The sequence below is a fragment of the Panulirus ornatus genome, chromosome 11, assembly GCF_036320965.1.
Source record: "Panulirus ornatus isolate Po-2019 chromosome 11, ASM3632096v1, whole genome shotgun sequence".
Taxonomy (NCBI): Eukaryota; Metazoa; Arthropoda; class Malacostraca; order Decapoda; family Palinuridae; genus Panulirus; species Panulirus ornatus.
Window position 1 is genome coordinate 46,599,277 of NC_092234.1, and position 12,619 is coordinate 46,611,895.

General features: G+C 38.0%; 1 protein-coding gene across 7 annotated transcripts in view; it reads right to left on the bottom strand.

Moving 5' to 3' along the window:
• Positions 1–577: 577 nt before the first annotated feature.
• Positions 578–12,619, bottom strand: part of PRL-1 (PRL-1 phosphatase) — a 105,865-nt gene continuing 93,823 nt past the window's right edge. For all 7 annotated transcript variants that reach the window (XM_071666899.1, XM_071666903.1, XM_071666904.1 and 4 more), the window contains 2 exons: positions 10,576–10,742; positions 578–5,094 (listed from right to left, as the gene is read on the bottom strand). In XM_071666899.1, the coding sequence (XP_071523000.1) occupies positions 4,980–5,094; positions 10,576–10,742 (282 nt within the window). In that variant the 3' untranslated portion in view covers positions 578–4,979. The remainder of the gene's footprint in view (positions 5,095–10,575; positions 10,743–12,619) is intronic.

A 12,619-nucleotide genomic window follows, 5' to 3' on the forward strand; every position in this document is an offset into this window, starting at 1 on the left:
TACATCAAATAATCTTTCCAAATTTTTTGTTCAGCTCTATTTTTTTGATATGCCAAATTCCAGGGTATTATTGCAGATGTTGTTTGTCCCTTAATATTTTTACAACTAGAACATTATATTCTTGGTGTCCTTAACACCCTTGCACACTGATTTACCAAAAAAATTATCCCCTCCAAGACATGAGGGTCATTTGTGAGCTGACATTTATTCAAAGGTATTATGGTAGTGCAGAAGATAAACTGATGAAATTTGTCACAGTACGAGAACCCATTTCAAAAAATTTCAGTTTGCAAATGTCTTATCCTATCCATTGTACTTAACTACTGTCATTTAAATCTGCCATCACATTCACTTGACACCAATACCTAGAAATGTCCATGTGATTTTCAGGTGTTTTAGTTAGTTCAAGTTTAATACAGCAAGTTACAGCTACTTTGCTGCTATAGCTTTAAGCTCTAATGGGGCAAGAAAGAGAGCTCTAAGCAATCATTTACATAAATTTAAGATGCTATCCCTCCCAGTTTCAGCGGGTACTAAAAAAAAAAAAAAAAAAAAAAAAAAAGGAAATAAAAACAACTTTATACCAAAAAACCATTATTTTATTATGAACAAGTTCACACTGCTATCATTAGCCAAAAATACAGACACTTACAAAGGCTGTGTGTGGCCTGGCAAACTCCACAAGGGCTTTACAGAAATTATGCCACAGCGGTGCCACCAGGAGCCCCACGCAACGATGACACATGAGCCACCTAGCGCAACTATGACGCACGGGCCACCAACGCAACAATGACGAGCTGGCCACTACACACTCGTGGCCACACTTGGGGACTTGACCAGGAAACTGTCTTGGGAGGGGAGGAGAGGTGGGGTGATGCAGAAAAGCATATGCAACAAGATCCATACTAATGACTTTTGTTTTGAATTTCTGTAAGGGAAAATCATCTTGTATTACCCTTATTACATTCAAAACTAACCTTCAACAATTACAGATCTCATCACAAAGAAATTTAATGATAATCAGCATGGGATGAATATCAATTCAAATGCACTGCAATATAAATTCTCTTTAAAACAAAACTGCTTGTATGTATAGTTGAATACATGGTAAAATGCAAGGCAGGCCTTCAATGAATAAAAAGAGGCACCATAGCTGTTAAGAGCACAAATATGATGATCTGAAGAAAAAAAATTGCTCTGGACTGACCAGTGAGAAAGGTATTGACATGGAACTCACCTGACAATCCTATGAGCAAAGAAAGTGATCCAATTGCTTTCCTGTGACCAAGTTCATAATGAACAATGAAAGATAAGTGCTTAGTGAATGTGCACTCTACCTGCTTGTCATGCAAACATCTAGACATTTCTGCAGGAAAGCTGACATTTCACAAGTTCTCTTTCAGCCAAGACTTGAAATACGAAAAATGACCGACTGTCTATCTTTCTCTGGACATGAAATCTGATAGCCAAGACTGCTGCTCCTCAAATTGTCAGAAAAGGCATAGATAGAATGTCTTGTTTGTGAAGGGCCATTTTTTTCTTCAGTCTAGTACACAAGTTAAAAGTGAAGAGCAGCAAATCCAAAATACACAAGACATTAGATCTTAAAATACACATCAAGAAGAAAATACTGGGGCCATGTTATAATCTCTGGCATTCGCAAATTCAACACATGTATCTAAGTCTTCTGCTTGGGTGAATTTTACACAAACTTAACACAAAAAACTAGAAAAATTATGTACATAACCAAATACACTTCAAGGTGAGATACAACAGGCTGTCCGAATGACTAAAAAGGTTGTTTACATTCTACTGTAGGGTGCACACAGCACCTCGTCTTTTCTACAAGAATCTAAACAGAAAATGGGACTTGAAATTTTCACCAACACATCTGAATAAAGCTAACTTCATTCTTCATAAAAGCAGCATATCTTAAACTTCCCATCAGCCACAGCTGCAATATGGGATAGCTACTCTACTGCAAAGCCATATCCCTTCCCATAACATCCAAACTAAGATGCATGTATCCCATTTTTTGTGTAAATCCTGCTCTAGGTGCCCCAATTCAGTGGTTTCAACTTTCTCACCCATCTGCACATAATTAAGAACATTCAAATTATCTTAAAAATTTGTTCCCATCTTCATCGCATGTGATCACCATGGATGACTAAATTGAAGGAGCAGATGAAGTTGAATCAATTTCTTTTAGGTGGTCAGGAATCTTGACTTGACAAAGGCAAAGTCAAAATGTCTGCTCACCCACTTCAGAAACTGCTTCTTCCTTTACATCTAGGCCTTCAAATGCCAGAGCCAAGAGGTCAGTAATAAAACAATAATGCTTTTGGCACCACAATGCCATATGCCACTATCTCCAGCTTTGTGCATCAGCCTGGCGTGAAGATTCTTCCCTCTGGCCCTGGCATACTAAGAAAACACTCAGACCTTGTTAGTTCAACCCAGTGTATTTTAACTCAATCATGGCAATCTTGTCCCCAGACAAAAGTTCACCAAAGTGTGAAAACATGCCGTGGAGGTCTTTATGTATTTTACCAATCCCTGAGGCTGGAAGAAACAAGGTTTGACTGTAGGTTTCAAAGCAATACAACATTCAGACTTTTAAACTTGCAGATCTTCCATGCACTCCTTAGAAGAGGGGGAGGGTGTTTGTGGCTAGCAAAGTATGGCATAGGTTCACAGCCATGTAAGTAGACATAACTACAGAGCTGAGGCAGGAAAGTCATTCTTGGCAAACTGTGAAGTACAGTGTAGGCCTACCTTCATCCTTTCTTATGCAGTCCTAAATAATCCACTGATTTGAATATCCTAAATGAGCAATCGATTAAATTCACAACAGTAACAATATGTAGCAGTTTTGAAGTGAAAAACTAAGGATATTACTTAATTTTTATTCAATTAAAACATTAAAACTAAACTCATATCCTATTAATATTGTATGTCAAACAGCAACAACTAAAGCTTATCTATACTTGATAAGAAGTTTTAAGTCATTAAAAATTGTCAGTGTCCTCTACAATCTAGCTGGCTGACTTGTATGATAACACAAGATACAGAGAATCTAACAAATGATCGTCAGTGGCTGATACTGCCTGCATGAATAAGCACATCCTATATATTGAAGGTGAACAAAAAAAATACAAGTTGCCAATAAATACCACCAACTACTTATTATTCTCCAAAGTTTTAGCAATATAAAAATGCTGAGGACACCTGTAGGTGAAACAGCAGCTGTTCACATCATTAACCAAAGCCTACAAGACAAAACAGCACCGAACTTCGGAAGCTGCCAAGACTTCCGTAAACACACTTATCCACTGTTCTCTTTCACTACTCAATCATACAAAGAATAAGTCTTGAAAACTTACATTTGTAATCAACACGGTCTCAGCTGCATAGGATGCTTAACATGAAGGGTTGAGGCAAGATAGTGATAACTGCTCACAAGGGCTAAATTCAAATTTTATACACATATCCTTAATCCGCCTAACAGTTAGCGCTATGGTGCCCAGCCTTCAACTGTCAGAGGGACAGACTTAAAAAATGGAGATGTTTCCATACACTATGTACCTACATTCTGCCATAATCACATGCTTTTGCAATTCTCTGAGTAGTAAAAATCTGCAATTTAATATTCAAAAACATGATAAAATAAACCTCTTGATTATACATTAATGGTTTATTTGATTACAAATAAAAGGGGCAAAGAATGGCAGCATACAAATTATTTAAACCATCCCCATATCCCTGTAAGTTATATTCAGTTCTTCACTTTTCTTAAACTCAAGAGAATCCAAGAATGATTAAAAGTGTAAAATTTGTATTTCATTCAGCCAGTGAGATATAAAGGCTGGCCTGCCATGCAAGTAATTTTACATTTCAATGTAAATTCATATTAATAAAATCATTAAGTCTATTTTGTTTCTAACAAGTGCATGATATAAAATTGCATCCTTAAATTATGCAAAGTTTGAAGTGATCTTCTGCAGCTGGAGCAGAGGAATAAAAGGGGTCGGGGCATGATATGTGCTAACTGCCATACTTGTCAAGGCACATTTATCTGACCAGAAACAACCTGGGCGCGTTAGCAACTCCATGTCTCGACAACACATTTTCTATTTAAGTTTCATTGAATCATGCTACTGGGTTAAATCAATACATCTAAATCAAATACCCAAAAACTGAACAATGGATTTCTCAAATAAGCTAACTGATTTACTGAAGGTGTTTTAGAAATTTTGCTAATTTACTCATGCCACCCACAAACTCATCCACAAGAAGTTTTACTAATTCTTATGGGTTTTAAATGTCTCCTGCTATTAACAGCAGTTTCATTAGCCAAGATACCACCCCCTCCCCTCTGTGCCTACAAGAAAAGCAGGGGAGTTTTCCAAGTACAGTCATGGTAGCATGGCCTAAAGGCATACTTCCTGTACTTAATTATCACTTAACTAAGGATAATTTACCATTCCAGTAATTTCAAGTATTGTATTAGCAGATAGGAGCCTTACAACAGAACAGAGGGAGTTAAGCATACATGCCTATTGCTGTTACTAATTATCTGGAATATTAAGAGGCTTTCTCTCAATACAAGTTGGTGACTGACCTCTCAGAACCAATCTTTCTTCCTTAAGCTCACTTCCCTTGCATATTTTGAGAAAGAATGAGCCTCATTTAAAAACTATTTACAGGCTCCAACTTACTAATCTTTTCTTCGTCCTTTTTTTTTTCTTAAGCATCCTGTCTAACTGTATGTCTGGATAACAGAAGATACACTATACCAAAAACTGATTTACAAAAATTGAAAGGTATAATAAGGGTAAAAAGATTCCATTGCAAACAATGGCATAAGGACGAAATATGAAGACAAAACTGATGATTAAATTGTCAACATGGCAACCAACCAATAGGACGCTCAACAAGAATTAACATTCAGGCGCTATCACGACTTCATTTATTAATCTTTACTGCACACAACACGCACCAGTCTTATGGCCATTTTTTAGCCGAAGCCGAGACTTGGGACGGTACTTCTCCAAATAAGCCAGCTGTTTGGCATTGATAGCTCCTCGTCTTTTCCTGTAAATGAAACATCCATGAATTAACAAAAATTCTCCTCCTGTGAGAAGGAAGAAAATGTAATGCTAATAGCAAACATGAAAACATGATTAGAAGTTTACAAAATATGGAGCATGAATACAGTAAACAAGAGACAATGATTATGTTAAAAAAGCAAATTGTTTGGGGATGAGTTAGTAGATGCCAAATCAAATGAATTCATATATTTTCTATCATATTTTCTATCATTTTTCAAGGTGGCATGATGACCCAAAAGATTTTACTTCAACTTAATAGCTACATTCTTAAAAGTGTCTTAAAATATATTAATGTTAATTACATGGAAAGGAAATAATTTGTCATCATGAACTCCATACCCACTTCCATAGGGTAGATAGGTGCATGTAGCCTCTCAATTTACTTGTACACCTCAAACCGTGTACAAAAGACAAAAATAAAACATGAGAGTCCTTGCTAATAATGTGCTCTTACTACTTTATTTTGAATATTAAGCCAATTCATGAGAGACCCAATCTCCAATCACAAAAAAATTCCTAAGCATACAATCCCAAACCATTAACCAAAGACCATCTGAAATATTTCTGGCTCTGATCAGTCCTCCATTTATTCACCTATTCCAGTCTACCATTTCTCCTTGTACATTAAAGTATACTACTATATATCTTCCACACCAATTTATTGTCTGCCACATGTGCTTTGAGACCGCAGTACTGTAAGACTTCCATAAATGCACCCTACCTCCTATACCTTCACACCACATATGCTGATAATCTTCATCCATCCCCATAATTCTAAATATAATATTCAAGCATCCATCTATCTACCTGTCCTGATCTAAATGCATTTGGGTTTCATTTGGGATAAGAACTCCACATATATTTCTTACACACTCTACGTTCTTTTTGTTTACTATAGCTTTCAATACACCTTCAGTTTTTCTCCCTTTCAAGATTCACCACATCAGCCTTCCAAGTACAACTCTTACAATTACTCTACAGTACATTCTGTGCAAAGTACACTGAAATTTTGGAAAATGTAACCAAAGTTAATACATAAGTATACTCAATTTTCTTATCTTTTCAGTTTAAAACATAAGAAAACCACGTCTTAAATTTTTAAAGTACTAACTGATCTTAAAGCCTTAAAAATGTCTTAAATTTGCCAAGTGGGGATACTTCCTACAGTCCCAGTCATTTATTCTTGGCATGAATGAAAACAAGCCAGAATAAAAAAACATGCATGGAGTGACTACAGAGATATTTACAAGTTAGACTCAAGGCTGATGTCGATCCTGGATGAACAAAAATTGATAATTATTCTAAAAGTAGTATTAGCCAAAACAAAAATATTTCAACAAGCAAGATATGCACTGAATCCAATCCCTTTACTCTCACACATGAACTTCCATCCTTTGCAGCATTCAGAAGTTTTCCCTTGGATGGGCAGAAAGAATTCTTCCAACACATTCCCTTCATGTCATGGAAGACAACTATGAAATGTAGGAGCGGGAGCTTTGACCCACACCCACTTTAATTTCACACACACACATATATATATTATATTATTATCCCTGGGGATAGGGGAAAAAGAATACTTCCCACGTATTCACTGCGTGTCGTAGAAGGTGGCTAAAAGGGGAGGGAGCAGGTGGCTGGAAATCCTCCCCTCTCTTTTTTTTAATTTTCCAAAAGGAGGAACAGAGAAGGGGGCCAGGTGAGGATATTCCCTCAAAGGCCCAGTCCTCTGTTCTTCAAGCTGCCTTGCTAATGCAGGAAATGGCAAATAGTATGAAAGAAATATCATACACACACACACACATATATGCACATACATGGAGTAGGTAGTAGTTGGTAGGCAGCCAACTACCAGGAAGGTATATTACCAGTACTACCCACCTGGGGTATCAAGAGGGTTAGTGACATCTGCTTAGTAAGCCAGCACTTCAGTGGTCGTCAAATTGCACACCTATGTCCCAGGTAGCTGTCTTTCCTTTCTGCCTCACTAAGATGTGGACTAATGGCATTTTGTCCACAAACATACAATTTCATGTCATTATAACACTTGACAATACTTAACTCACGCAGCTCATTCCTGAGGTGACCATGCACTAGCCCTGCTTTTTGGCAAAGTGATAGGAGTAGTAGATATAAGTAGTAGGTAGGAACATTTGGGGAGTAGCGTTAGGTTGAAACATTAGGTAGTAGTAATAGCTAGGAGCATTAGATAGTAAAAGTCATTTGGAATATCAAGTAGGAGCCTTTGCAAACACTGTGCTTGGCTTGCCCTCTCCCAGTGGCCTGCTAAGGGTGAGGCACTAAAGGCTAAGAAGCAGCACCAAAGTTCTTTAGTTATGGAGACTGTTGCCATGGCCACCCCTCTGAGGGAGTTCCAATTGGAACTGGCATCAGAGATATAGATAAATACATATACAGAAAGCTGGAACAGAAGCAGCAGCCAACAAGGAATGCTCATCCTCGAAGTCTTAAGCTGGAGCGTCAATGTTTGTGGGTGTAACAAAGATGATATGAAGGGAGATACAGGCAGTATGTTTGAGGAAAGGAACCAGATGTTCAAGCTCTTAGTAAAAGAAAAAAAAAGTCAATGATAAAGGGGACAACATGTTTTGAGAATGTATTCGGGGTCAAGTCAGAGGTTAGTGTCACAGTGAGAGTTTGACAATGTGTGATTTGTCAGAGTGTAAGAAGTGATGTGGCAAAAATGATAGTGAATTATGAGATGTGGGTAATTATTAGTGCATATGCACCTGGCCATGTGGAGGCAAAGGAATACAGACATGTTTTGTGAGGAGTTCAATGGGTGAGTTAGCAGTTCTTATGTTAGAGATCAGAATTATGGATGGATGATTTGAATGAGAAAGTCTTTAAGGCAGATGAGGGTAACTGGAGGGCATATAGTATTCAGCAACATGACTGAAAATGGCATTGTTGTGTGCTGAAAAAGGACTGGCGATTGGGAATACTTGGTATCAAGTGCAACATAACAGCAAACATGGGTGAATGGGAAAGATGATAAACAGGAATTACTGGATTACATGCTAATCGATTGGCATGCAAAATAAACACTTTTAGATGTGAATATGCTAAGACAATAAGCTGGTGGGATTGCCTGATTATTACTTGGTAGATGCAAAAGTAAAAATTTGAAGAGGATATCAGAAAAGAGGAAATGATATGGGTGAACAACTGAAAGCTTGGAAAAGAGGTTTGTGTGGAGATACCTTGAAAGGTTGAGCATGTAATGTCAAAAAGTAAATGAAGCTAAGAGAACAAATAGAAACATACATGAAGGAAGCAAATGGGGAGCAGTAAGAGGCAAAGATGAAGTGAAGTGTTGGGAATAAATATTCTGAAGGACTGTTGGGGTCAGGGAGGTATGCAAAATGGGAGTGTTATGGTAAGTTATTTGGGAAGAAAGGAAGTGATGAAAGCCTTGTGTATATGTGATTAGGCAGTTGGGGTGAGCAGTAATGCTGTTGAATTTTGTAAGAAACGATAGGTTTATTGGCTCATCAGGATTTTCATGGTATGAAACATGGTGAGGAATCTGAGGATTGGCAGAATGCCAGTACAGTGTCACTACATCAAGGAATAAAAGCAAAGGCTCAAATTAAACCTAGTATGATGAGTGGGAGAGTAAGGAATGAGCGGGTGGTGGCATGCACTGAGCATCAGATCAGAGACACAACATGGTTTTAGGAATGGAAGATGTGATGATCAGGTACTTGCTTTGAAGAATGTTTTTTAAGATTTTTATGTGGCATTTATAGATCTGGAAAAAGCTTATTATAGTTATGACAAGGATGCTTTTGGGTTGTTACAAATATATGTTGTGAGAATGAAGTTATTAGAGCAGGAAGGAAATTTTGCTATAAGAATATACAATTTATGCTAGTAAAAAGAGGGGCTAAGTGCTTCCAGGTGAAGGTGGGTCTGTGGAAGCTGTGGGTGCATGATGTCACCATGGCAGTTTCAACTGTTTGTGGACTGGATGGTGAAGGAAGAGAATATGAGAGTTTTGGGTAAAGTGGTAGGTTTTCAGTCTAGCAGGGATGGGGATGCTTGGGAGGTGAGTCAGTTAATATTTGTAGATGAAATAACACTGGTAGCAGTGAATATTCATGCAAGAAACTGCCAAAAGTTGAGCAATTGTGAATAAACACATGGTTATCAGGTTAGCACTTATTAATTGAAAAAAAAAAGTCTTGAATAACTGGGAGTGGACATGGCATGGGCTGTAGATGAGAACATACAGAGGTGAATGTGTTAAAAATTAAATGTTTAAAGACAATGCGATGTGAGAGATGGGGTATGAGAAAAGAGTGGTGATTAACAAAAAAAAAAAAGTATAGTGGAAAAAGCTGAAGAGGATGTGCTGAAAGTATAAACATAAAGAATGAATGAGTGAGGAGAGGATGACAAAGAGAATAAATATAAGAAAAGGAGGGGACAAGGACCAGGGGGAAACCAAACTAGAAATTTTTTCCTTGAAAAAATTCCAAATATTACAGGCAATAGTTCAGGGCATTTTTTGCCCTCCAAAAAATTTTGCTTTTAGAGTTGAAATATACCAAACATTCCTTCACTTCAAATAATCATTGAAAATATAATGCTACCCTTAGCCAATAGATCCCAACAAATATGAAACGATCAGAAAATCTTTCAAAGCTGAAATTATTTAATGACTTAATTACAGGCAGTAAACACCACCAAACAATATTTCAAACCTAGATATGTAATAAGCTAAGCATGAAAACTATTCCTTATACAAAGATTTTGACAAATCTATTTCCCAGATTTGTATTCAGCATGAAACATATTTCTAATACTGAGGTTTTCACAAAACTGTTTCCCTAAGAAAAAAAGCAAAAATTGCAGGTAATAGTTCAGACTATTTCTTTCAAAATTTACAATTAATGAAAATGCTTCTTCACTTGAAAAAATCATGGAAAATATCTCCATGCTTCCCTTAGCCAACAGATACCCAATATATACGAAGTGAATCACAAAACTTTTCACACTGTAATCTTTTAATGACTTAATTACAGGCTGTAAAGACCGCGAAACAATATTTCAAAACCAGATTCGTATTCAGAATGAAAACTATTCCTTATACAAAGATTTTGACCAGATTTAAATCTTTCTCCGAAAAAAAAAAATGCAGGGTAGTTTTAGCCCAAAAACCTTTGTCTGAAAATTGAAATGGAACATAAAACAATTCTGCATCTCTAATAATCATGCAAAATATCTCATGATGCTTCCCCTAGGCAATAGATACCCTATAAAAATGAAGCAAATCATAAAAATCTTTGAAAGTTATTATTCAATGACTTAATTACAGGTCATAAAGACTACCAAACAATATCTCAAACCCACATTTGTATTCAGGATGAAAATCATACCTTATCCTGGGGGTCTGATGAATCAAATCAATCTGGTTATGTTTCATAAAAAAAAAACTTACTGTCTAATGAGTTCAACAGCATCCTCATAGCGTTGTCCAAGCTCAATGAGTGCAATTGCAACAAGCACAGGAGCACGACCAAGACCAGCCACACAATGAACAGCCACAGTGCATCCTGGGTCTTCACGGTGACGGCGACGCAACAATCCCAGCCACTCATCAACTATCTGGAAATTGGCAATTCAAATATCGGTAAAACATACATATCACTATTCTTCATACTTGATCGTCTTTCCTGTGTTAGTGAGGCAGTGCCAGGAAACAAAGAAAGAAAGGCACATTCACTCACATACACACACACACATATATATGTATATATCTATATATATATTCATATTTATTTATATTACACTTAATTGCCTTCTCCCGCGCCAGCAAGGTATCACGAGGAAACAGACGAGGAATGACCCAACCCATCCACACACAAATATATATACATAAATGTCCACACATGCACATATACATTTCAACGGATACATACATATACATTGATTATTTATTTTATTTATTATACTTTGTCGCTGTCTCCCGCGTTTGCGAGGTAGCGCAAGGAAACAGACGAAAGAAATGGCCCAACCCCCCCCCCCCATACACATGTATATACATACGTCCACACACGCAAATATACATACCTACACAGCTTTCCATGGTTTACCCCAGACGCTTCACATGCCCTGCTTCAATCCACTGACAGCACGTCAACCCCGGTATACCACATCGCTCCAATTCAATCTATTCCTTGCCCTCCTTTCACCCTCCTGCATGTTCAGGCCCCGATCACACAAAATCTTTTTCACTCCATCTTTCCACCTCCAATTTGGTCTCCCTCTTCTTGTTCCCTCCACCTCCGACACATATATCCTCTTGGTCAATCTTTCCTCACTCATCCTCTCCATGTGCCCAAACCACTTCAAAACACCCTCTTCTGCTCTCTCAACCACGCTCTTTTTATTTCCACACATCTCTCTTACCCTTACGTTACTCACTCGATCAAACCACCTCACACCACACATTGTCCTCAAACATCTCATTTCCAGCACATCCATCCTCCTGCGCACAACTCTATCCATAGCCCACGCCTCGCAACCATACAACATTGTTGGAACCACTATTCCTTCAAACATACCCATTTTTGCTTTCCGAGATAATGTTCTCGACTTCCACACATTCTTCAAGGCCCCCAGAATTTTCGCCCCCTCCCCCACCCTATGATCCACTTCCGCTTCCATGGTTCCATCCGCTGCCAGATCCACTCCCAGATATCTAAAACACTTCACTTCCTCCAGTTTTTCTCCATTCAAACTCACCCCCCAATTGACTTGACCCTCAACCCTACTGTACCTAATAACCTTGCTCTTATTCACATTTACTCTTAAATTTCTTCTTCCACACACTTTTCCAAACTCAGTCACCAGCTTCTGCAGTTTCTCACATGAATCAGCCACCAGCGCTGTATCATCAGCGAACAACAACTGACTCACTTCCCAAGGTCTCTCATCCCCAACAGACTTCATACTTGCCCCTCTTTCCAAAACTCTTGCATTTACCTCCCTAACAACCCCATCCATAAACAAATTAAACAACCATGGAGACATCACACACCCCTGCCGCAAACCTACATTCACTGAGAACCAATCACTTTCCTCTCTTCCTACACGTACACATGCCTTACATCCTCGATAAAAACTTTTCACTGCTTCTAACAACTTTCCTCCCACACCATATATTCTTAATACCTTCCACAGAGCATCTCTATCAACTCTAGCATATGCCTTCTCCAGATCCATAAATGCTACATACAAATCCATTTGCTTTTCTAAGTATTTCTCACATACATTCTTCAAAGCAAACACCTGATCCACACATCCTCTACCACTTCTGAAACCACACTGCTCTTCCCCAATCTGATGCTCTGTACATGCCTTCACCCTCATTGATACACGTACATATTCATATTTGCTACCTTCATCCATTCCTGTCACCACCCTGCCATGCATGAAATAGCCCCTGCCCAAGTGAGATAGCGCCAGGAACGAAAAGAGAA